A 25,433-nucleotide genomic window follows, 5' to 3' on the forward strand; every position below is an offset into this window, starting at 1 on the left:
GAGCATTGTGATATCAGAACTACAGGCTTAGGGCTGATTAAACAAATGTTTTAGTCATCGATGATGAGCCTAGCTTTCTCCAGAGGACTGCATATTTGTTGGTGTTGGTTTTTTTGTAATAATTAATGAATTAATGATTTTTTTTGTACCCTGTCATGTCTGGCAGCTTTTGCAATCAGAATTATGACCTGCACTGTTGTGCCAAACATATTTGCTTTTCCAAGACAAGCTCTGTAAGATCACCTGGTTCATCTTTTTTATGTATTTAATTGTGCTTCTCTTTCTACCACTAATTGCATTCTTCACTAAACATATAGCTAATAGGCAGAGACACTGCGGATGTAACACTGTCATCAGTAATAAGTTTTCTGGAGGTGTTAAAGCCCATTTTCATTATTTTAAGACATGTTTCCATTTATCTTTCAGGGCTGTGTGGGCTCCCCGGTTTGTCTTCTTGCTAAGTGTTAACATCTTTGGGAAACATATCACCTACTTAATCATTAGAATAAAACACAATGTTAGATGCATTTTTAACATCACAGAACATTGGAAAGAATCCATGTAAACAGCTGATTTTGGCACTGGGATCAATTTTTCATAAGTTCATCTTTTGCTTGCAATGTGTTGTGAAGCCCAGACTGGTGCATTAGGATATAAGAATCTTTTATAAATGAGGCTCGTTGTGTTCACAATCTGAGGGCATTAGTATTCAAGTCTGGAGTGTGACTGTGTGTGTGTGTGTGTGTAGGTGTGTGTTTGTGTGTGTGTGTGAGAGAGACAGACAGCAAAGCAAGAGAGAAAGAGAGTGTGTGTCTGTGTGTGCCCCAGGCCATGTGTTACTCTGCTACCGCTAATGAGCCCATTCACTCTGCAGCCCAATCTACTGAACACCCTACACACACACACACACACACACACACACACAGATATCTGTGGGGACGCTGGGACTAGAGATGCTGTGAGCGATCCACTGGCTATATCCCCCCGTGGAAAGCAACACACGCTGTCTCACCCACACTCCTCACACCATCCATACAGACACGCATATTTTTTTAATCCTTGCTCTGACAGCGTTACCCACATACCAATCATTATTGTGCCACACACACACACACACACACACACACACACACACACACACACACAACCACCCACCTTATCATCCCACCACAGTGTATATTAGACTGTATCATTCTTTTATTACTTCTCTGTAATCTTCACAATCTCTGCTAGCTGCTTCTGTTTTGTGCGTTATATCCCGTTCACATCTTTCATCACACTGGTGAGGAAAATCGCCCCCAGTGATATGAACTGGTCTTTTTTTATTGTGATTATTTTAATAGTAATAGCATTCGAGTAGTTCTGGGTGAGTAGTCCTGATGTTATTTTAGTTAGCGGTGCTGTGAATGGTGTTGAATGGGTGTTTTACTGAGAGCTCTGTGATGTACAGGTCCTCTGTATTCATAACTGGGGACAGCAATAACTCAAAACCATTCAGACACGGGCAAATCAATATGCTGATATAGTAAAGCTCAACAATGATGGATGTGCTTGCATGAGCAGTAATGAAAACAGGCTGCTGGTTCAGGCTGTTGGGTCAGTGTGTTGTGTTCAGGAAGTTTAGCAGAATGCTTTGACACAGAAGAAGAACCTGCGTTTAGTTCATGGGAAAGTTATTATTATTTAATGAGACCTTATTTCTCGAATAGCAGCTTTTCTTCCACTTGTTGTATCCTAAAGGTGATTATATAGAAAGTCAGGATGGAGATGGACGTTAATCACGGGCGGTATGTTTATGTAAATGTATGAGCTTAAAAACTTCTGACGTGAGCAAGAAATAATTATGAGAGATTACAAAACATTAACCAAATGAGAAATGAATCACAAAAACCTAAACTGGAAAAATTAAACTCCTGAAAACTTGAGACATGGAGACACATGGGAAGGTTAACACAAACGTCAACAAGGGACAAGAAAAAAACTGACACATTATTTACAAATGAGGACAGACATGGTAAATGGAAACACATGGGGAACACAGCAGGAAGGAATTAGACGTGATGGGACGCTGTCAAAATAAAACAGGAAGTACAACACTGAGACCGTGACTAAGACGTAGGAACTTGAGGGCGAGAGACATACTCAGAGGACATAACAGACTCTGACAGGAGACATGGGGATGAGACAAAGACAAGAACTAAACTCAAGACTAAACTGTAAGCTATTAAACGTCATGATAACAAAAAGAAAGAAGCAAATACAGAATTACTCAAAACGCTGGGTCAAATACTCGGCACTCACTCATGTGATTGGCTGAACGTTACCAGGTTGCTATGGTTGCTTCACCGGTGACACCAGAGAGCAACAACGCTGTGACTAAGTGTTGTTACACTGTAGCCGGTGGCCTAGCTGTTAATAAGTCACCTGAAAACACTGTAGAGCCAGTCAGTCGATCGAGCTCATTAATGGTGTCCTGCAGATATATTAACACAGACGCTGCATCGCTCGCTGTTTTTCATCGTGGCGATGCTTGAACACAGCCACCATGTTGCTCACTGGCAGGCCGGCCTCTAGGGAGGCAGAGGTCTACACACTATCATAACTCATAATATCATTATAATCAAGTTTGATTTGTTACAAAGCCTACAACTATATCTATGATACAGGACACTCTGCAGTATCAGGCCAGCATCCAACACTATGAAGCTGTGTATGTACAATTCAAGTATATGTATCAGTTAATTGTAGTAAAAGAGAATCCAGCGCCCAGATAATTTAGGAGTATTTAACATAATAAGACATTCAGCTACAGGGCCAATTAACCGTGATCACTTTTGGTGAACATTACTTTAAAAAAAATTTACATAAACCAGCATTAGCTGAGTTTAAAAGAAAGACTTAGTGCTTATTGTGATATATCAAAAGAAACACACAGAAGAGATTTTTAAAAAGGTTGTAAAACCACTTGCACAGCCACATGCTCATATATTAATTTGGGTGCTGAGATCATCTCAAAGTTAAGACTAGTGACTGAAGTTAGTGGGAGTAAAGAAATACCTTGACTGATGTGACAGGTGATACACTCACCGCCCACTTTGTTAGATACACCTGTTACTAAGGTATCTACGTGATTACCTTAACTGTACTTTAAGTAGTCGTGTTTCATTTCTCTTGTAATGTAACCAGACGTGAACGCACTGACGTTGGTGATAAATAATGCAATCATGTTGGCAAGTTAAACAGACAGGTTAAGCAGTAACGTGCAGCTTGGCACAAGTTCAAATGTAAAAACACCTTTTCAAACAGCGTCACCCCTGCTGCTGCCAGGGAACATTATGCTACATATGTAGAAGTGGAAACCTATTATAGCCTTCCCCACAGTAGCGCCCGGGGCAAACACACTCTGACACACGCCACAAATACACAGATGCACATGCACGTATCGCTGAATCCTGGAAGCCGACAGAAGCAACGTGAAAAGGTGAAAACAAAAGGTTTTCTTCTGCAGATTTTAGTTTTCATGCAGCCGTGCTTAATAAATGCTGTTTTAGAAGTTAATGATTTTCTCACCCGACTAATAATCTTCTTACCCACAAGGAATTTGTGTTTCCAATAATTATTGATGGATGTGTACATTGGTATCCCACAGCAAAGTAACAGCAATAATTTCATAAATCATGTCACATTTTCACTTTCTATGCTACACAGACATGCGTTAGGTAAACAAGCACACATGCCAGCGCACACATGCTGGAGCGTGCACACACGCTGGAGCGTGCACACACGCGTGATTGAGAGGGAGATGGAGAGAGATTATAAAGCCAGCTGTGCGGCAGGAAGCTCTGCCAAGTGGAGGGCAGAACCAGCGAGCTGAAGGCAGATGATAAGATGACAGATGAACTGAGCCCAGATGGCCTCCACATCTTCACTTCACAGTCCCATAATGCTCTTGTAATTGTGCATATTTTCACTCCCTTCCTCGGTTATTTTAAGAACCTGTAGTTACCTGTTCAGCATGATCACTTTTCTGCACTCTCTGTTGCATCGTGTCTCTGCTGGCAGCAGTTTATCTGAGCGGTGGCCTGTCTGGCTCAAAGCCATGCACTCTCTTGTCTAAAGAGCCTGATCAATTCAGTTTAACAGCAGAGGCAATTGGAACATGAAAAAACAATATCAGCAGCTGTCTATTGTCTCTTGATTGTCCTCGTTGCGTTCAATACCTGCTGGTTAACTACTGGTGACCGAGTCCAAAATGAACAGTGCAGTGTAAAGCTGATGGACCCTGGAGGAATTTGAGATGCACTTGGAGAAAGACCAGAAAACAAAACCTTTCTGAAAATCAGATGGGATAAATACCAGTATATACGATGAAAGTATAACTTAACCATATACAGGATTAACTATAATCAACCATAATTAAGCTACAGGCAATACAAATAGGAACAGTAAATACAGTTATGAAAATCTCTCCTCGTTGCTTACAGGGGGGACACCGTAATATATACAGTCATGTTAAAAAGAGAGTTTTTACAGGACTTTGTGCAGTCATGTGAAAAACTAAGTGCACCCTTACTGTTTCCAAAGGTATTACCTTGTTACCCTCTTAACTTTTATGGAAGCTGTAAGGGTTGACTTTGTTTTCCATAGGATCGCACATCTATTCAGTTAAAGCGCCGAATCAAACAACAGTTGCCTCCAGCTGCTTTATATTGATATAATAATACAGAAACCCCCAGAAATTAGCGACAGTGGGAAGGAAGAACTCCCTTTTTGTCAGGAAGAAATTTTCAGCTGAACCAGGGTCAGGGAGGGGCACTACAGACAGCATGCAGAGTTTGATATAGACACCTATTTTCAGCCCGTTCTCAAAACAATATAGTGACGATTTGTCACGTCCTGAGGCGTTCCTGAGGAACGTGAAACGTTCTTATGCTACACGCTGGGTTATGGATGAAATCCAGTAGAATGATGCTCCCTCAGTAAAACACGTTCCAGCCCTGACCCTGTAACCTTATCCCTGACCCTAACCAGCACTCTAATGACGTTAGATAGTGTTTTCCAAAGCGATTTAAGTAAAACGAACGTACATGTGTAGATTTATTCCAAACGGTTCTCATGTTTCCTCATTTTCCGATCTTATAATATAGGGACATGCTGGGTGCCTGGAAGCGTAATATACCGACGATTTGTCACCTAGCATAAAATGTGACGCTTGCTATTTTAACTAAAGTATTCTTAATTTAAGCACAAATCAACCTGAATCTGAAAGTAATCTTAAGCTTGTTTTTGAAAGGGGCTGCTTCAAATCATGATGAGTCATAAAGCAATTAAACAAAACCTGAGGTTGAATTATAATAACAATAATACAAGTCTAGTCAGATTTAGCTAAAAAAAAATATAGTTTAAGTTTAAAACAAGGCCCCTCCTCATGTTTCTACAGTGGTGCTTTCTTCCCCCGCTCTAAGGTCAGACATGTTACATGCACTCAGACTACCACACGTGTTTGACTCAGTCTGAAACCACTGCTGTGTTTTTCTGGTCAGGCTGGACCCACAAACTATTAGACATCATGAGACTAAAGGACAGACATTGTGTACCTGAGCGGAAATACACATACTAGTTCAATTCAATTCAATTCAGTTTTATTTATATAGCGCCAAATCACAACAAAAGTCGCCTCAAGGCACTTTATATTGTACAGTAGATAGCACAATAATAAATACAGAGAAAAGCCCAACAATCATATGACCCCCTATGAGCAAGCACTTTGGCGACAGTGGGAAGGAAAAACTCCCTTTTAACAGGAAGAAACCTCCGGCAGAACCAGGCTCAGGGAGGGGCGGGGCCATCTGCTGTGATTGGTTGGGGTGAAGAAGGAAAACAGGATAAAGACATGCTGTGGAAGAGAGACAGAGATTAATAACAGATATGATTCGATGCAGAGAGGTCTGTTAACACATAGTGAGTGAGAAAGGTGAGTGGAAGGGAAAAACTCAATGCATCATGGGAATCCCCGGCAGCCTACGTCTATTGCAGCATAACTAAGGGAGGATTCAGGGTCACCTGGTCCAGCCCTAACTATATGCTTTAGCAAAAAAAGGAAAGTTTTAAGCCTAATCTTGAAAGTAGAGATAGTGTCTGTCTCCCGAATCCAAACTGGAAGTTGGTTCCACAGAAGAGGGCCTGAAAACTGAAGGCTCTGCCTCCCATTCTACTTTTAAATACTCTAGGAACAACAAGTAGGCCTGCAGTGCAAGAGCGAAGTGCTCTAATAGGGTGATATGGTACTACAAGGTCATTAAGATAAGATGGGGCCTGATTATTTAAGACTTTGTATGTGAGGAGCAGGATTTTGAATTCAATTCTGGATTTAACAGGAAGCCAATGAAGGGAAGCCAAAACAGGAGAAATCTGCTCTCTCTTTCTAGTCCCTGTCAGGACTCTTGCTGCAGCATTTTGGATCAGCTGAAGGCTTTTCAGTGAGTTTTAGGACATCCTGATAATAAAGAATTACAGTAGTCCAGCCTGGAAGTAATGAATGCATGAACTAGTTTTTCAGCGTCACTCTGAGACAGGATATTTCTAATTTTAGAGATGTTGCGCAAATGGAAGAAAGCAGTCTTACATATTTGTTTAATATGTGCATTGAAGGACATGTCCTGGTCAAAAATGACTCAAGGTTCCTCACAGTGTTACTGGAGGCCAAGGTAATGCCATCCAGGGTAAGAATCTGCTTAGATACCATAGTTCTAAGATTTTCAGGGCCGAGTACAATAACCTCAGTTTTATCTGAATTAAGAAGCAGAAAGTTAGCGGCCATCCAGGTCTTTATGTCTTTAAGACATTCCTGCAGTTTCACTAATTGGTGTGTGTTACCTGGCTTCATGGATAGATAGAGCTGCGTGTCATCTGCATAGCAGTGAAAATTTATGCTATGTCTTCTAATGATGCTGCCTAAGGGAAGCATGTATAATGTAAACAGAATTGGTCCTAGCACTGAACCCTGTGGAACACCATATTTAACCTTAGTGTGTGAAGAGGACTCTCCATTTACATGTACAAATTGGAGTCTATTAGATAGATATGATACAAACCACTGCAGTGCAGTACCTGTAATACCTACAGCATGTTCTAATCGCTCTAATAGGATATTATGGTCAACAGTATCGAACGCTGCACTGAGGTCTAGCAGGACAAGCACAGAGATGAGTCCACTGTCAGAGGCCATAAGAAGATCATTTGTAACCTTCACTAAAGCTGTTTCTGTGCTGTGATGAGCTCTGAAACCTGACTGAAACTCTTCAAATAAGCCATTCCTCTGCAGATGATCTGTTAGCTGTTTGACAACTACTCTTTCAAGGATGTTTGATATGAAAGGAAGGTTGGAGGTTGTTAAAAACTACTCCAGTAAAAGTTGAAGTACTCATTCATCTTTTTTACTCCAGTAAAAGTGAAAAAGTACCGGCTCTAAAATGTACTCAGAGTAAAAAAGTAAAAGTAGCTCATTTTCTATCACCTATTTTTGTGCAGAGCAGGCTGAACCTCGTGCTACATGAATTTAACAATAAAATAAAATTAGTAGATGGGAATCTGAATTTCATTATAATAAAGTTACTCAGCTCGAATCAGGTAAGTGAGCAGAGAAAAAGAAGGAAAAAAACACGTTTATTTTCTGTTGCCTCCATAGTGGAGGGTGACTTTGCCTCCAAACAGAAAACATGTGTAGGGAAGAGGTTAAAGTGGATTCAGCAGGTGGAGGAATCCTAGAAATCAGCTGTAGTGGCTCATTGTGTGGAAAAGAATCACAGCTCATGATAATGTCTGTTCAGAGCTCCAGCAGATGTTTTATAGCACAGGCTGTGATCAGCTGACCTGCTGCTCTGAGGTTTACTGCTCTTTGTGGATTTACCTGAATTCAACACGTTTCATGAGCTGATTTTCATCCTCTACACTGACACTACACTGTCTGTGCTGGCTTTATATTAGACAGTATGCAGTTGGTATGAAGGTAGGATTCGATCAATGGATCTCAGCATCATCAGCTAACAATCATATGTTGTGCCAAAAAATAAATAAATAAAAACACCCAATTTAACCCCTTTAACTATCCCACACAGGGTTTGGTTTTTTTTTGCATCTTTCATGTCTTTTTGTGCCACATCTCCTGGTGATAAATGCATTTCATGTGTTGCAGTTTGGGTTTAAATCACTTTGATGCTTGAAGGCCTGCCGTGACGTGAAATAAAAACTCCCCTCAAAGCGTTAAAGCGAAAGTAACGAGCCTGTTTTGAAATGTAAGGAGTGCAAAGTACAGATATTTGTTTGAACATTCAGGGAGTAAAAGTAAAAAGTTGTAAGAAAAAAAACTACTCAGGTAAAGTACAGCTACTCGAAAGTTACTTTGTTACCTCGCAGCTCAGCTAAAGGACCAGCATTATGTGCAGCGTTGTAGCTTGCTGTAGCACAGGACTGTGCTGAGTAGGACAGTATGATGGATTCACACGTAGCTGAAAGCTGTGGGAAAAGTTCACATTATTTAGAATTCATGTGCTTCAAGGTCAAAATGAACCAAACGTGCTACACTGCATTGAAAGTGCTTCAGAAGTTAGAAACATTGTCTTTTTACTCATAACATGACTGATCTGACCCACATGCACATTTTCCACACGTCTCACTGGTATGATGAAGAAAACAAAACCTCCAAAAACCAGGAATTACTTCTACCGAGCTCTCCCCTGTGACCCTGTTGATAGTTCCAACCACGAATACTTTGTTGAGTCACTATTTAAAAGGCTGCAGCCTTTAAATATGTGGGTGTCGTGTGGATCTTGTGAGGCCCACTGGACATATCAAACCAACGGATCACTTTGTCAAGGCTGTAAGGCTTTCATTTCCCCTGTTGTGCTTGTGATTTTATCACACAAATAAACAGACACCAAAGCTTCTGCTGGAGCCTGAAGATCTGACAAAGGCTATTTTGTAAGTCTTATCTGTGTTACTTATGCAACACTGACACAGGAATACACAGGGAAAAACCCCGAGCGAAGCCTCTTTGTCCTAAATAAGCAAACAGGTTTGATGCTTACGACAGAAACAAGGACAGAAACACTAATTGGAAGCACTGAAGAGGAAATTGTCTTTCAGGTAGTTTGTATACAGGAAACATATGTCCTGTCACGTCCTTTATATACAGCGCTGTAACACAGACTGAGCTGAGTGATTATAAATACATGAACGAGGTAATATAAGATATTATGGGAGACAGGATATCAACAATAGGGATTTAATAATGAAATAAGAGCTAATATCTCAAGCTCACTCAGAGATAAGTGACATATGTTTCACCGTTTCTAACTGACAACAAGGGGAATGTGTTTGGAAAAACTAGTAACTCAATGTCCATCAAGTCATCGGCTCCGACACACTAATGCACTCCTAGATGAAGTTTGTATGTCTTAACTTGAGCTAAACATCTGAGGCATGTACACGAAACGTCCACTTAAAAGCTGCTCCGTCAGTCTGCACCAGCTGGCGCCGCATTTTAATTTGGCAACGACGGCGGCATTAATTTATTTCTGATGGCTTGATGGCTGATTCCTGAGGAAAGAGGAGGAAAGCAAGCCAGATGTAATGCTTTCACACGCATACTCATCTCCTTTCATCTCCTTCCTTCAACACATACTGTTTATGTTGCCAGAATAAAATAGGCTAGAGAGCACTCAACTGAAAATCCCATTGAGAGTAAAAGACGCTCACGCTCCTCCTTTAACTTCACTCGGCGCTCTTTAAACAAAAAAGACAAACACATCAGAGCGGGAAACGTAAACTGGTGTCGGGCAGTTTTTGTCTTTTGACGAATGACGAGCTGAAATAAAAAGCCTCCCATCAGATGCATTAAATGCCCTTTGCACCGTTTGTCCATAATGTTTCTCTTGTGGTGTAAAAAAGACATTTTATGTTGCAAACGTCTGATAGCAACACAATGAATAATTTAAAAAACTAACATCACCCAGGTCCACTTACACAGTTCTGTAGAGGGAGCCCGGCACTCGTACAAGTCTTTACTTTCCAGCACTAATGACAAACAAGTGCAGCCTGCTTCCATGCAGCAGATGCTCAGCTGATGTTTGTTCTCACCTTGATTTCTTGCCAGATGTCTTATCAGCACTGTGGGCTAGCTGCCCACCGAGCCGAGTTAGAAAGTAGACACTCATTAAATAAGAAGGTGCTTTATATGAAAGCCAGCTCCAGTTTTTCCTGGAGCAACAACAGAAGCAGATTGTAATCTGGCTTAAGAAAAAACTGCTGACCAAAAGACTTCTGCCTGCCATCGGGGTCAAGTCAAGTCCAGTGTCATATTTTGGGATGTTTGGGGGTTATTATGATGTTCGGGCTGCTTTAAACAGAAGACTTTCCCCATCTGGGTTGAACTTTGCCCAGATCTTTATGCACAGTAGTGAACAATCAGTTTGCTTTTATGTAAACTAAATGAACTACTTAATAATTCTCTTGAAGAGATGCATCAGGTAACGTCCTCTTGTAGCACTGATTTAAGCCTCATTTGTCCAAAAGTTATTCATTTGTCAGATGGAAAAGAAAGAGTGGCATACTGTAGTCGCGCCACAGTCTGGGGCTTTTGGACTTGAATCAATAATATTAATGAGCCTCCTCTGCAACAGAGATCTGCTGCTGACTCACACACACTTGGTTCTCTTTGGTTACACATCAAAAGATCTTTAAAGGCAGTAAGGGACATAAAAACGTCAGCTTAGACTGAAGTCCAGGTTATGTCTGCTGTCACCATCTGTCTGGCATCTCCACTTATTTCTTCATTGATCTGTGCATAAGCAGCATCGTCACTAAAAGACCTGACAGTCCTTGTTTTCAGTTTCACACTGAAACAATCCAGAAATGCAGTTTCTCAGTTAATGTTCACATCATTCGTCACATTCTCTCCCATTTGCTTGTCAGGTATCTGACTGACACAACACTCACCACTCCAACATAAACACATACTAGACTTTAAACAGTGCTATTGGGCCAAGCTGTATAACATCTCAGATTCTGGCTAAAGAGAACTGAAGGAGCAACAAGTGTTTAAAAGATCATTGTCTGAGGATTTTCTGTATCATTATTATTTTACATATAATCTGTTATTTCTTTCAATCAGATTGACAGTGAACAGTAAAAAGCACTATTATAATTCCTGTCAGACTAACGTAATCTCTTCAAATGTCTCGTTTTGTTAGACCCAAATGACAAAATCCAAGAACTAAAAATGTGAGACAAAGAAAAGCTTCAAATCCTCATATTTACAAAACTAGAAACAGAAGTTATTTTTCATGTCTGCTGCAAATATGAAAAATTAATTAGTGGGAAAAAGCACTATAACTGGAAACATTAATATAATTATAATCATTGTAAAAAATAAAGCTGGCTACTTCCTGGATTTTACCTACCGCGGGTTATTTGTAGGGACCGCTGCATATCAAAGTAGCGGGTAAGGCCTAGCAGACGCGATCCGGTCCAGTCGCCTGTGCCGAGACACCGATCAGCCGGCGCTAACTCAGTTATCATGTTGAGTAACCCCTCTCATTGTTGTCATGAACTGGATAACCATCGTCTTTGTCCTGTGTTCCTCAAGAATCACGTAAAGTAAAAAGACAAAAGTTGCATTAATATTTCACTTAAATCTATTAAATAATCAGAACTATGACTCAGAATTCATGAATGTAGTTTCCCTCGTTCTGCTCGATGTGTTCAGATGAAATATATTCACTATATCAGCTTTTAGGGTGTCAGCATGTCAGTTTGTTTGTAGTGTATCATGGCGCCTCCCAGGGGTTAATAGAAGATGAATTAATACATCCACTTCTCATCTGGATGCATTTGGCCTCATCAATAAATTTCCCCCAGGCATAGGAAAGGTTATCTAATGACATTTAAGCAGCACTGACATTAAGCAGTATATACATAAGCATCACAGCACATGAAGAAAATCAAAGTCCCCTGTTACAGGAAAAAAAGAGAGAGAGAAATAATTGGGAATCATATCACTGACTCATTTCCTGTGTTACTGTGATGCTGATTCACCAGCCAGGCAAAGAAAAACACACGAAGCTTTCCTGCGTTTGTTAAAAGCACTTTCGAGGGTGCCTTCGTATGTCTTCCAAACACACAGCTGGCAGAGACTGCACGATGTAGGGTATGCATAGGGGCGCACACAAACATGTATACGAGGGTTTAACACGGTGCTTTGCCAATATTGTTTCACCTGGTATGTTAATAGAGCAAAGTGAGGTGAAAATTTAATTGAAACTGAAAGAGAGGGAAGACCGAGAATAGATGAGTAATGATAGAAGAAAAACAGGACAGAGACTGCATTCATACAGTCTCTGTCACTGTGTGTGTGTGTGTGTGTGTGTGTGTGTGTGTGTGTGTGTGTGTGTGTGTGTGTGTTGCCTGAGGAACAGTTGATGGATTTGCTGCTTGACTGCTCACACAGATTGGTGCCTGCTGTGATGGCAGCCTTGAACTGAAATTACGTGCACACTCTCACATACACAAAGGGAACTACACATAATTGCAAAAATACTGTGTGTGCGCGCGAGTGTGTTTGTGTGTATTCTTAAGTTGGGACGAGCGGGCGTGTTGCCTCCAGGAGGCCATTTAAAGCTCTGTGGAAGGATGGATGAACACAAGGCCAGCCGGAGCACCAGAGAAGATGAGACAATTGAACAGGTTCAAAATGCTGTGTTTATGCATTTATTAGTAGATGGGCTTTTTTTTACCCACTGATAGGTGCTTAATTTTTTAGCAAACCAGTCATAAAGCAGTCGACTCCTCTGATTATTATCATTTGTTTAAAAATGGTGTGAAATGCTTCTGAAGTGAAGAGAAAACGGGGATTGGTTTAAACGTCCTGAAGGATCTCAGAGCTGCTTCCTGAGCTGTTTTCCAGTTACTCTGATGATAGGCTGGGATCATAGTTCATCCGGGTCTGGTTAACCCCTCCCTGATGACAAAAATGAGAGGTGGACAGTGTGGACTTGAATGTTGTGAAGATTTGTGTTTTGTTCCCATGTTTGGGCTAAACAGCGATAGCAGGAAGAACAATGACACCATCAATAATCCACCAATAACAACAGAGCCTAAGAAACACAAAAACTGCTCCTCACACTCATTTCTCGCCAGTTCCATCAGGATATATGAGTTTTTATTAAATGCCACATATGATCATTAGCTGACATCAGGTGTTTGAAGCAGGTAGCTGTGAATTCCCTATGGGGACGCCTTCTTGTTAAACTATAAACAGAAATCATTGTTTTGCTTCATTAAATATCAGAAAGGCTAATAAAATGGTTTGGAGTAGCCGAGGACAATAAATTGTATGTAAAGTAGCTATATTGGACATATATGTTCAATTAAATTAAAGTATGTGATTCTTATTTCCTTCTGTGGCTCTTAGTGTGATTTAATTTGACACTCTTGATTAAAGAATGAAGCACACTGGTTAAAATCTGAATGGTCCGTTTGAATGAAGGCTCTTCTTTTGTGTCTTTTTCTTTATTTTGAGAATAAAGCGTTGAAATTAAATTGTAATACGTTGTACTTGGGTAGGGGTTGTGGTGACACAGAGATTCGTTTAGCGCAGCGGTCCCCCGACCCCCGCGGCACGGACCGGAGTCGTTTGGTACCGAGCTGCCAGAGTTGAGGCTCGGGCGTGAAATTTATGGTTTTCAGGGTTTTTATCGTTTTTATCGTTAACTCAGTTTCCCTCGGTCTTTTCCCGTGTGTTATGAATAAATCTTTTTTTTTTTGGTATCAGTACTGGTTTAATTTTGTTGTATTTGTCTGCAACATCTTAAAGGCCAGTCCGTAAAAATATTGTCAGACACAAAAAATGTTGGGGACCGCTGTTTTAGCATCAGGGATTTTGGGACAAGACCCCCAAAGTCAAACTTTTCTCAAAACTGAGGTAAGAATACCACTGATTGGCTGTCCAGGCAATCGAAACGTGGAGTGTCAGCTACCTCTGCTTTTATTTAAATGAGAACCGTTGTTGGGTGCTGATTAAGCTCACATCCAGTCTGACCCACGGGCCTTTGCTACATGTCTCCCCTCTTTGCTGTCTCTATCTAAAAAAGGTAAAATGTCAAAAAATAATATTTAAAAAAAAAACATCCAACAGAACACCACCGTTAGACTAATAAACAAAACATTTGCATTTGGAGGGAAAATGCATTTTTCTTCCTCTTTATTTGACATGAATCGCCATCACACATGTTCAAAATATAAATAATAGTCGTCTAGAACTCATCACTCATCGCTTTAACAGAACAAACACGTTTGCTCGCGGCTCATCTCATTCGAACCAGACTGATAGGGAGCTGCGGTCTTGACACTAAAGCGAGAGAAGCAGTACAAGCAAGAGTGAAAGTCACGACCCAGCAGGTACTTTAAACAGCCCTGACACTGATTGAGACTAAGTGGCAGGATGAGTCAGTAAACACTGTAGGGCTTCATCCAGTAGCAGAGAACAAAGGCTGTTTGCTCCCACACACGTCGTGCACAAGTTAAAGTATATTTATATAAGAAGGGCACCTCTGATACATTTTTAATGTGCTTGTTCAAATTCATGTCCAGTTAAGGGTAATTTAATTCCTGAGTTTGAAAGTTGGATTTAAACAGACAAAAAGATTTGAGTTCATGCCAGCAGAGAGGTGACTTTGGTGAGAGAGTCCTCTTGGCTGTGCAACATTTGAAATCAATAAAAGACATAATTGACTTGAGCTGGCGAATGAGAGGTCAGGCTAGAATTTTCAAGTCTTTTATAGTGGATGTCATGTTGTTTGGAGAGGACGTGCAGATGTTTGAGCCGTGATTCTTTAAAAAGATCATTTCCTGTCCTAAATGTATGGATGATTGAAGATTACGTAGAATATCATCTGGATAAAGATGTTCTGAATGTGTAAACCTTTGTTTCTGACAGACAGTGCTGACAGCAAAAAGCAAAGCAGCGAGTGGACGTCCGTGTCATCCCGCAAACTGTGAAACTTTGTGCTGAAACTTTTTGGTGTAACCTCATTAGCGGTGACAGTGTCCGTCGCTGTGCTTTCTCAGCATCCAGTGAAACTGATTTTGTTTTGTTCCATTGTGACATGTTGATTCCCCCTCCCTCCCCCCATCTCCTCCCCATTCTGTCTGTCTTTCTTTTTTAGTGGTGCATCAGGGAGCAGCAGTGAATCAGAAAGCAGCTCAGAGTCTGACACCGACGAGTCTGAGAGCAGCTCCAGTGACAGCGAGTATAATCAGGCCTCCCGCACAAACACTCCAGAGGTAGGATGACAACTCGGTGTGTGTGTGTGTGTGTGTGTGTGTGTGTGTGTGTGTGTGTGTGTGTGTGTGTGTGTGTGTGTGTGTGTGTGTGTGTGTGTGTGTGCTTGTGTGTATTTATGCAGATTTCCTAGTAACTGTGCGCACACAGTGGGTACCAACTGGGTAAACACACTAACTCTTTATTGGGAGAAAATGCTAACCATTGTTAAAATCTTGAAAATAATACAAATAAGTAAATATTATATTCGCTTATGTTTAATGCATTGTAAAATAAATGAAGAGTCATGAAAGGCGATCCTTTTTCTCATTTAGATCTTATTTAGTCAGTTTTTTTCTGTATCACATGCAGTAATGTGATAAAGTCTTGAGCCACCCTTCAATTCTTTAGATTTTTCTAGGAATGGTCCAGGGATGTATTGAAAAATGGAAATATAGTACCTGAGGCAAAAGCAGAGTTTGTACAGTTCTAATAGGCTTAAAAAGTCTGAAAGTCAGTTGATATGAACGCCATCCGACCTCACAAATCACATGATAGGGTGGGGTTAGGCTTCACAATGAGTTGACCTGAAACCTTGGCTGATTGTGACCCACACCCGTCTTCACACCTTGGCTTGTGTGATTAGGTAGAGGATCAATAGGGGGTCCATGTCCCTCTTGGGGGGACACTCCCACAGGGCTTAAATCTGGGACTCTCCTCAAGCAGCTTAAAGAAGTCCAGACGCTTTTCTTTCCAAGCTCCTTAGATTACGATGACCTGGATGACTGAGAACCTTCGCAGACACCGACCACCTTTATTCATCTACAGCCTAAACTCTCTCTAAACTTTCTTTGAGCTTGCTTGTAATTTCTCCAGGAATATTTCTCCAGGCATTTCAAAGCTCTTCTTCGGATGTTTCTGCCTTTTATTGTGTTCTCAGTTAAGATGATCCCACACTTCTTTAATGATGTGAAAGTCCAGGCTATGGGGAGGCTGATCAATGACTGTGGGTGGGATCGTTGTCGTGTTGAAAAAGGACTCCTCCAATCAGACGCTGTAACAGAGGTTGTTCATGGCTGTAGATGCACTGATGTACCTCTCTCTTGGCCTCCTTCATACATATTGAGGACAGTTTGAACAAAACATTTCACCAGTTTTCAGTTCTTGTGTAATTTGGCCTTTTCTTGTCATTACTTTTCCTTAAAAATGGTTTATTGGCAGCCACGTTTTTTTCTGGGAATCACCTCGTTGGTCCTATTTTATGTCTGTCAAACTTCTCTTTGGCATTTGTGTAGGTTCAATTAAAGAAACCGGAACAAATGATGTGTTGCTGCTAGAAATAACGTGGCTAAAAATACTGTTTAAAGTTGGTTCTTTTCCAAGTTGTCTGTTATTTTTCTACAAATCCATCCCTTCAGTTAGGCGCCTCTTTTATGTCTGACTGACTCATAGGTGAGTGTAAAGTGGCTTAACAAACAAAATAACTTTCCTCTGAAAAAGGTCAGGTGTAAGGACGGAACTGAGTGAAAAAGCAGTTCTCAGAAAACTTGGAGAATTATTCCTTAAGATTAATTTAAAAAATGGTAATAAAGAAAGCCTGGCTCCATATATCTAGAGATAAAGAAATGAGGGGTCACTCGAGATTTTTACACAGTACTGTCAACAACCCACCAATAACAACCACTGAGGCTGTGAATATCTTCAGCTCTGACAAATCTCTCCAATTTTATTTACATTTTATAAGAGACGGATCCCCTTTCACTGCTATTCTCCTGATTCACAGCTTCTCACTTTACTGTAAATTTTACTGTCTGTAAATTAAATGAACTCTTCCCACACTGTCTTGTCAGTGCTCAGAAAGTCATAAAACTCCATCTGCAGAAAAAACAAATTACGACAATATTTATCACATTATTTTAATGCCTCTACGCTGCTTGGGTTTATAGGCGTGTGCCGTCAAACACACTGGAGGAAACTGATGGAAAGAGACAAAGCGATAACAAAATCACAACACAAACAAAATAAAAAGTTGTCTTTTTCCTCCTATTAGCCCGAGCCGCCATCCACTAACAAGTGGCAGCTGGACAGCTGGTTGAATAAGGTCCAAGCTCAGACCAAACCCCTGGTTCCCCCACAACAAGAACATCATGGCACAGGTTGGTAGACATGGAAGGTTAAAGCCATTCTGTCCACGAAGAACTGCAGGATGTGCTAAATAGCCTAGATAAACATATCTTGGTTTGGTTACAATTACCTATTCTAGTCAAATGGTCCACTGCTTAGGCTCCATCAACCAGGGTCCAGAGACATTCTCCCCAGCCAATGAAGCACCGGGAGTGGGTACAGCTGCCAAGACCAAGCCCTGTGGATCCAGCAGTACGCCTGTTCCAGCTGCACCTACAGTGGAGCACAAGGACACAAGGGCAGCTTTCTGGTAGGTTTGGTTAGAATATTGCTAAAGTAGCTCTTCAAATAGCATCTGCTGAATGAAAGACTGAATGAAACACTAATTGTAGGTTGCAGCTGGCAAAAATGTGTCTTAACCACATATATATGAAAAAAATGTGTTTTGTTTTCTTCAGCCCGGGCAGAGAGAAGGCAAAGGCCAAGCTGAGCCAGAAGGCCTCGGGGGAGAGCCAGAGGTCTAAGATGAGGCTGTCGCTGGGCCTGTTGTCGGGGCCTGAGGTCACGACCCCAAGGAGGAACACCACAGGGAAGAAACAGCCCAGACGGACAGAGAGGTCAAACAGCGTGGAGGATAATCAGAACCAGACATGGAACAGAGCAAACCAGCACAGGTAAGAAATAAAGAAAATGATGAGGAGCTGCTTGTGTTTTGCTTCTAACATAGTTAACGCTCTGCTGGAGTAGTAATTGTTTGTTGTTGTTAACAACGTTTTTTCATTGTAGACACAGAAACACTGATATGTAACACAGATTTTTATAAGATAAATACAGTGCTGTAAAATCCTCACCATAGCATATATTCCCTCTAATATATAATAATGTAATATAATATATAACCACTGAGTTCAGCTGGCATGGTAGCTTTGACTTTTAAAGTCACTAGCATGCTCACATCTGTCACATCTGTTTGAGCCAAAGTGAAGCTGAGTCTGACAAACAACCTTTTCAGGTATTTGGTCACAAGGCCAAGTATATATAGTTCAAAGTTCACCAGACACATAGCATAAATTAAGCAGAGCATTGGCAAAACATTTTGCCTTTCGATGTTATTATTTTTAATTTAATATTTCCATGGTCATGTCCATTGCCACCAATATCATATGTTGTCAGAATTCATATGTTGTGATATACTGTAGTGGAAGTGGATATAATTTTTTGAAGTCATAGTGAAGTGAGGTTCTAAATATATATATATGTATATATGTATATATAAAATTTGAAGCTAGAGCTACAAAAGTCTTATTTTCGTCTCCCAGGTGAATGTCTCGAGCTCCTCGGAGAGCCAGTTACCTAAAAAGCAACAACTGTCTTAACAAGACGAGAGCGACGTTTCCTTAAGCCGCATTGACCTACTCAAGCTGAGCACATTCTACACTACACTTTGTTATTATGTGGGCTGTGCCATAATGTACAAGGGCAGGCTTGTGTGCATCAGGTTTACATAGTTTACATAGTGATATCTCTTTTAATCAATAAAATTGACCCAGATGTTTCCATCTTTGCTGTCTCTGTAAAGCAGCACATGAAGAAGACACTGGTGCACTTTCATCATTTCAGCCTGACAGTTTGAGATAAAAATCCACTGCAGCCTATATTCTGATGTGTAACTGGCTCTATAACTGATACAGTGCTTGCTATTGACAAAACTATTACAATTACTGTTAGGAACTTTACTACCTGCTTCACACTGCAGCTTAGAGCTAACAGAGGTTCCCGTGGATCACTGAGCTGTTTGGCACATGGCCACTGAAGACTGTCACTCCCTCTGAGCTGAAAAGTGCTGAGGCTGAGTCGAAGCCATGTCAGTCTCTGTGCGCAGCTCGACGTTGGCCTAATTAGAAAAAAAAATAACATTGATTCTTTTTCCTGTTTTTCATTTTCCTCTCCCTCAATCACCTCTTCCTTTTCTTCGTTCCATTTTAAGCTTCCTACATCCAAGTTTGACTGAATGCATGCTGTTTTCAATTATTTCATGCTGCCATGTTTTTTTCATTTCATTCAGCCCCCACAAGACCAAGCAATGGCAAGCATTACCTTCTATTGTTTATCATGTAGCTTGGGCTTCACTGCCTTGCTCAAGGGTGAATCTAATTCCAATGGTGAGGTTTCCTCTTATTGTTTCTCCCGTTAGCCCCGCAGCGAGGGAGAAGGACCTGTTGCCTCCCCCCTCCCTGGAGCATCAGAACCCCCCGAGGCCGCGTAGTAAACCTCCCAGTGGGAAAACAGCCCCAAGGAAAGAACCTCGCAGTGCTACCAACTCAAACACCAACACAGCCACTCCACCAGCAGCGCTACAGCAAACCCCACTGCCAGTACCTGCTGTCAGTGTAAACCAGGTTAGTTTTAGGTGTGTGTGTGTGTGTGTGTGTGTGTGTGTGTGTGTGTGTGTGTGTGTGTGTGTGTATACTGCAGGTAGGTTGCAGACATTTGGAACAGAGCTGAACACCAAGTACAGATGTATCAGACTGTACCCTGTACTTATCGCTTTATGCAACTCTACAGCAAATGTACTGACTCGTGGATCCTTCCCTGAAAGGAAGGAAGGTTCCTGTTTGTAATTCAGTCTCAGCTGTGTGTGAATACTCTATATATGAATATATACAGCTATTGTATGCTCATTAATGAAAAAGGGAAATCAGTTTTTGTTAAATACATACATGTAATGCTACATATTTATATTAAAACACCAAAAGATGAACACTTTGTTAGGTACATCTGTTGAACTGCTCACTTGGCAGCAACTCAGTGAAATTAGGCATATATACATGATCAAGACAGCCCACTGAGGTTCAAAGTGAGCATCGGATTGGAGAAGAAAGGTGATTAAAGTGACTTTGAAATGCCTGGTTGTTGGAGCCAGATGGGCTGCTCGGCTGAGTGTTTCTGCTGATCTACTGGGATTTTCAGAGAATGCTCTCAAAAAGGATTTAGAAAATATCGAGAACGCAGCAATTCTCTGGGTGAAAAATGCTTTGTTGATGCCAAAGGTCAGAGGAGAATGACCAGACTGCTTCGAGTTGATCGGCAGGCAACAGTAACTCAAATAACTGCTCGTTACAACATATGAATGCAGAAGAGCATCCCTGACACCGCAGCACAACACAGCAAACCTTGAAGCAGCAGAAGACCACACGTGATGCCATTTCTTTCAGCTAAAAACAGCAAACTAAGGATATAATTTGCACAGACTCACTCAGATAGATGGTAGATGGTCAAGATTTGATGTCTCTCGTCAACAGTTCAGGCTGCTGGTGATGCGGTGGTGTGGAGGATATTTTCTTGGCACACATTGGGTACCAACTTTCCATCTCTCGTCCCTCAACCAACCTTTATCTTAGCAGGGCTGCAGCGACCCTAATATCACTGAAAAGCACAGAGACGCTGCTTTTAGGAAGCGTGGGAATTCTTTCAATTTAGCAAAGGGATTAGGAGTTTAGGAAGTTACAGATGTTTAGAAAAACACCTGTGTGACACCAGCAACAGGTTAGCCTACCTGAGCATCTCTTTCTGGCCACAGTGCACCCATCTGCTGATGACTGCATGCAGCAGGATAACGTTCAATATCACAAAAGCTCAAACCGCTTTCTTCATGACAGTGAGCTCACTGTACTCAAATTGCATTTTCCGATGTGGTGGACTGGCAGATCCAACTCTACACTTATCAGTGTTTTTAACTCAAGTGAAAGAACAGGAGGATTTAAATGGTTAAACAGCAACAAACGTTCAAAATGCTAAAAGGAAATCATGAAAATGTTGACCTAATGTAACAGTGCAGTGAGGCTGAACAGTGAGTGAATAAGAAGCCCTAAAGAACGTGTAAACAAATAACGCTGATGAGTTTCTTTACAGATGTTTTCATGTTAGCTGATCTCTGTGATGCTGGTGTCTCACGTCATTGTTTTGCTTTGAGAACTAATTTCCCCTCCGTTGTTCTGATGTCAGGTTGTGGAAATTGTTCTCGTAAAACTCATCTGCTGACAAATTAGCAACTAACACGTTAGCAGCTGTCAGCGATGTTACAACAAGATTACACTGAGGAAAACTGCAGTAACCAGCAAACAGCAGCTCAGCTGTTGCAGCCCACAGAGAAGACTTGAAGAAGTGACCCGGCAGCATGACGTGCCCGACTCTGACAACTGCCACCTCTGCGTTAGCAGCCGGCGCTACAGGCGCCCCGACAGCCCCTCAGAGCTCCAAACTTTAATTTGCTCACACAGTACTTAGAATTAATTTAACAACTAATTATTTAATGCCTAATTATCATCACGTTCTCTTTTGTTTTCATCGACTTCAGGGAAACAACATAAAAGTTTTCCATGTATCCCACTGCAAGGACCCAGAGTACTGAGCATGAACTTAGAGGGGACCTAATACTCTTATTTCGGAATAAACATCGTTTATTTTATGCCAGACGTTAGTGAAGCCTCTCAATCTGCCAACTGTCTGAAGCAAGCCCTTTACAGCCTTCCTGTTTTCTGATTGGTTGCCCCACATACACAACTTTTCATGGTAACACTTAACAATGCAACGACTAACGGCTCCCCTGTAATTAAATGGAGTTTCAATGCATTTTACCTGAAAGTAGATCATTATATTTACCTATAAACACTTAAAGGTAGATACACTAGAATAAGATAGAATTATATTGTAAATAAATTTAAGTTTTCTGAAGGTAATTTTAAGTAATGCGTAAGTAATTTTAAGGATTGCATAACTTCATGTATTTTATAGAATTAAAGCAACACAAAAATATATATAATGTAAGTTTAAGCAGTGTGCAGTGGTCATTTAGGGAAAAACAAACAATATTTCTCCGTCTTACATCGTAAATTATTTTTTGGGACGGGGTCGTACTGTGGAATCTTAGATTTTTAGGTCTTTATTTTTTTGCATCTTTATATCTTTATTTGATTTATTGCTGTTCAATATTGTTTTTAATTATAAATAAAAGTCAATAAATTAAGTTAGACTTGCCTCCTCCATTACGAGGTCACACATGCCGGCCAGTTTTGATTTTCTCTACTTACAGTATAATTTGTGTCATCTTTGCTGTAAAACACATGAAGTGATGCTATAAAATCAGTCCTCCACTACTTCAAATTCCTTACGCAATTCCTTAAAATGACCTAAACACTACATTTACTTACAGTATAATTCTTTCTTTGTTTCCTGAAAAAGCTGACTCTACTAACTTGTCCCAGTGTAGCTACATGTAAATATTTTACCTTGTAAGTTCAAAAATGTCATTTATTTACAGGTGAATTAATACGACGAAGCATTAGGGGCGCATTATGAAAAATATATATTGCTGTTCATTTTGAGAATAAGGTCGAAATTTCGAAATTAAACTTGAAATATTATTTTAAGAATGAAGTCAACTTTATTCTCAAAATGAACAATAATATTTCTTTTTTAATGAGGCCCTAACACTGGTTACTGTTACACTTCCACAGCAGTTGTGTGGTGCTGCCACAGCTGTGTGCCTGAAGTGATTATATTTGGGTTATTCTGTCTCATTCACATCTAACGGATCCAAAAGTTTAATAAAAATCTATTTCAGTCTGAGATTTTGGCTCTCTTGTACGTACACTGATCAAAGCTAACGATACGATATAATTAAATCCAACGGGCTGTCGTTCATGGTATAGATGTGCCTCTCCTGTCAAGTTTACACAGGTGAAAATATCCTTGTTTTACTAAAGAGATATAACCTTTCTTAAATTACCTGAGAATAGAGATGAACGCTAACATCTGCAATCTGTGCCGTAAGTGCTGTCGCGACATTTGATCTTCTGCCAGCTTTAGTTGCGCAGAGCAGCTGGCAAGATGGCTAATGTCACCAGTGAGGAGAGGTGAACTATGGAGAAAACAGGCCAGAGGACTTTTGTTCAAGAAAGGAAAAGCTTTTGCCGGCAGTGCAAATAAGCTCTGTGCAAGGGACAGTTTCCCCCTTTTTTCTATTTCAGTAAAACACTACATGGCATTTACTGAGAATGGGTTTTGCAGATGGCAACACGCATTGGAAAGATTCCAGAGGGCTGCGTCTGCCAAGCGAGTGGGTTTATACTGACGACTGGGAACATTAGTGGTGTTTTCTTCTCTGCATCTGCCTCTGTAGTTGCTTTCTCATGTTGCTGTTGCTCCTCGCTCGCCTTTGTTTCGATTGAGGATAATTGATCAGTACATGTCTAAAATTAAGCATTCAACATCACAGGGTCAATTTTGATTGGGAACAAGACAAGGGCAGGGATGCAGGTGTAGCTGCACAGCACTAAAAATGAAAATAAACTGAGTGGATTGTGGCTGCGGCTGCCAGCTGGCACACATTATTTACAGAAGAAGAAAGGAGGCTTGTCAGAAAGTTAAACTGATGATACACAAACAGCTAGAAGCCAGTTTTCACTCATATATATTTATATATACATTTATTTTCCTATTGTTAAAAAATAATCAAAAGAACAAAAACACTAATCAAACCGACAATAAGGCCAAAACCCATCCTTCACCTTTGTTATCCAGAAACATGGACATAGGTCGGCATGTGTGCAGCTGTAAATACTAACTAGAACAGAAGACAGCCCACAACAAATGAACCATTTTAACCTGTTTAAGTAAAATTTGGTTAAAACGACTGTGCCCTGCGGTGCTGCATCAGGCATAAACTGTGTAGATGTGACCTGTTTGCAAAGAGTTTGGTCTGTAGGAGACATAAACTAAGCTTGAGGCTGAGATCCACAGAAGAGTAAAGGAGACAGGTTAACCAATCACAGAATATTACACGTAATATGGAAAAACATATTTAGGTAAGAAAACTGGAGAAAAACTATTAACATTTAATTGGAAGTTATTCTGTCCTTATTATTATTATTTCCATTTCAAATGTAGACTGCTTACACAGTGTAAGCTAATGACTTTCAGATTTCAGAAAGTTTAAATCAAAGTTTCACATCATTGTGTCATCGTGTACTGTACAAGGATTAAAAAAAAGACTAAATACTAAGTCTGATAGTCTACTAATACTAATGTTCATTCAGGTAACATCAGATAATGTAACTAAAATCCATTTAACCAAACTGAAATTACAATGATGCTCCTGCTAATAGATAAATAGAGTCTACAGGTAACAGTAAGGAGGCATCCGCATCCATGCTAGTGTCCGGTCATACTAAATACAACATGTTTGTTTTGTATATTATCACCATTAAATTAATAATGGCAGACTATGTAGCTGATGTACTAATGTAGCTTCACTACATGAAAGAAAACGTGCTCGGCCAGTGGCTCCCAAACTTTGTTTGCTAGGCCCCCCTCCCCACACAAACACATCCTCCAACCACACCCACACATTTTTGTTTTCAAACTCTATTGCAGTTTATTTCACACCTCAGACATTTTGTAAACAATTAAACAAATAAAAGTAAACTGCAATAAATTACAGGTTGCAATAAAATGAACCACTACCTCTTTTAAATAACAGAAAAACAAACCATCTTCATGGTGTAGTTATTTTAAGTGTAGTTGTTTTTTGTTTTTTTACTATGTAAGAATATTCAACATTGCTATCAATACACTTTTCAAAAAAGAAGTTGGTTTGGAAGCACATTTGGCGATGCTTCATCTTCTTCAATCTTCAACCTGTCCATTATGCTAGCAGTGTCCAAGCATTCTTTTTTCATTCATACCATGCCCCCCCCCACCCCCACCCCTGCACCCCACTGTGCTAGGCTCTAAGCTAGCACTTACATCTGCACTGGTTAAACCTGCGTGTTCGGTTTCTCAATCAAATCCACCCGCGCTTGTGTGGTGAGGTTTCAAAACACTAACGTGACAACAGCACAAACACTCAGTTTAAGTTTCACATCTGAATTTTGCTATTATGGAGGCCATCTTTTATATGAAGCCACACATTTAAAAAACTTAAAAGAATTAA

General features: G+C 40.5%; 1 protein-coding gene across 1 annotated transcript in view; it reads left to right on the forward strand.

Moving 5' to 3' along the window:
• aff2 (AF4/FMR2 family, member 2) overlaps positions 1-25,433 on the forward strand; it is a 195,616-nt gene that overhangs the window by 137,098 nt on the left and 33,085 nt on the right. Inside the window, exons 11-15 of the mRNA XM_039615308.1 lie at positions 15,222-15,339; positions 17,367-17,472; positions 17,600-17,750; positions 17,899-18,114; positions 19,635-19,839. Coding sequence (XP_039471242.1) covers positions 15,222-15,339; positions 17,367-17,472; positions 17,600-17,750; positions 17,899-18,114; positions 19,635-19,839 — 796 coding nt within the window. The remainder of the gene's footprint in view (positions 1-15,221; positions 15,340-17,366; positions 17,473-17,599; positions 17,751-17,898; positions 18,115-19,634; positions 19,840-25,433) is intronic.

This window comes from Oreochromis aureus, linkage group 2, assembly GCF_013358895.1.
Source record: "Oreochromis aureus strain Israel breed Guangdong linkage group 2, ZZ_aureus, whole genome shotgun sequence".
Lineage (NCBI taxonomy): Eukaryota > Metazoa > Chordata > Actinopteri > Cichliformes > Cichlidae > Oreochromis > Oreochromis aureus.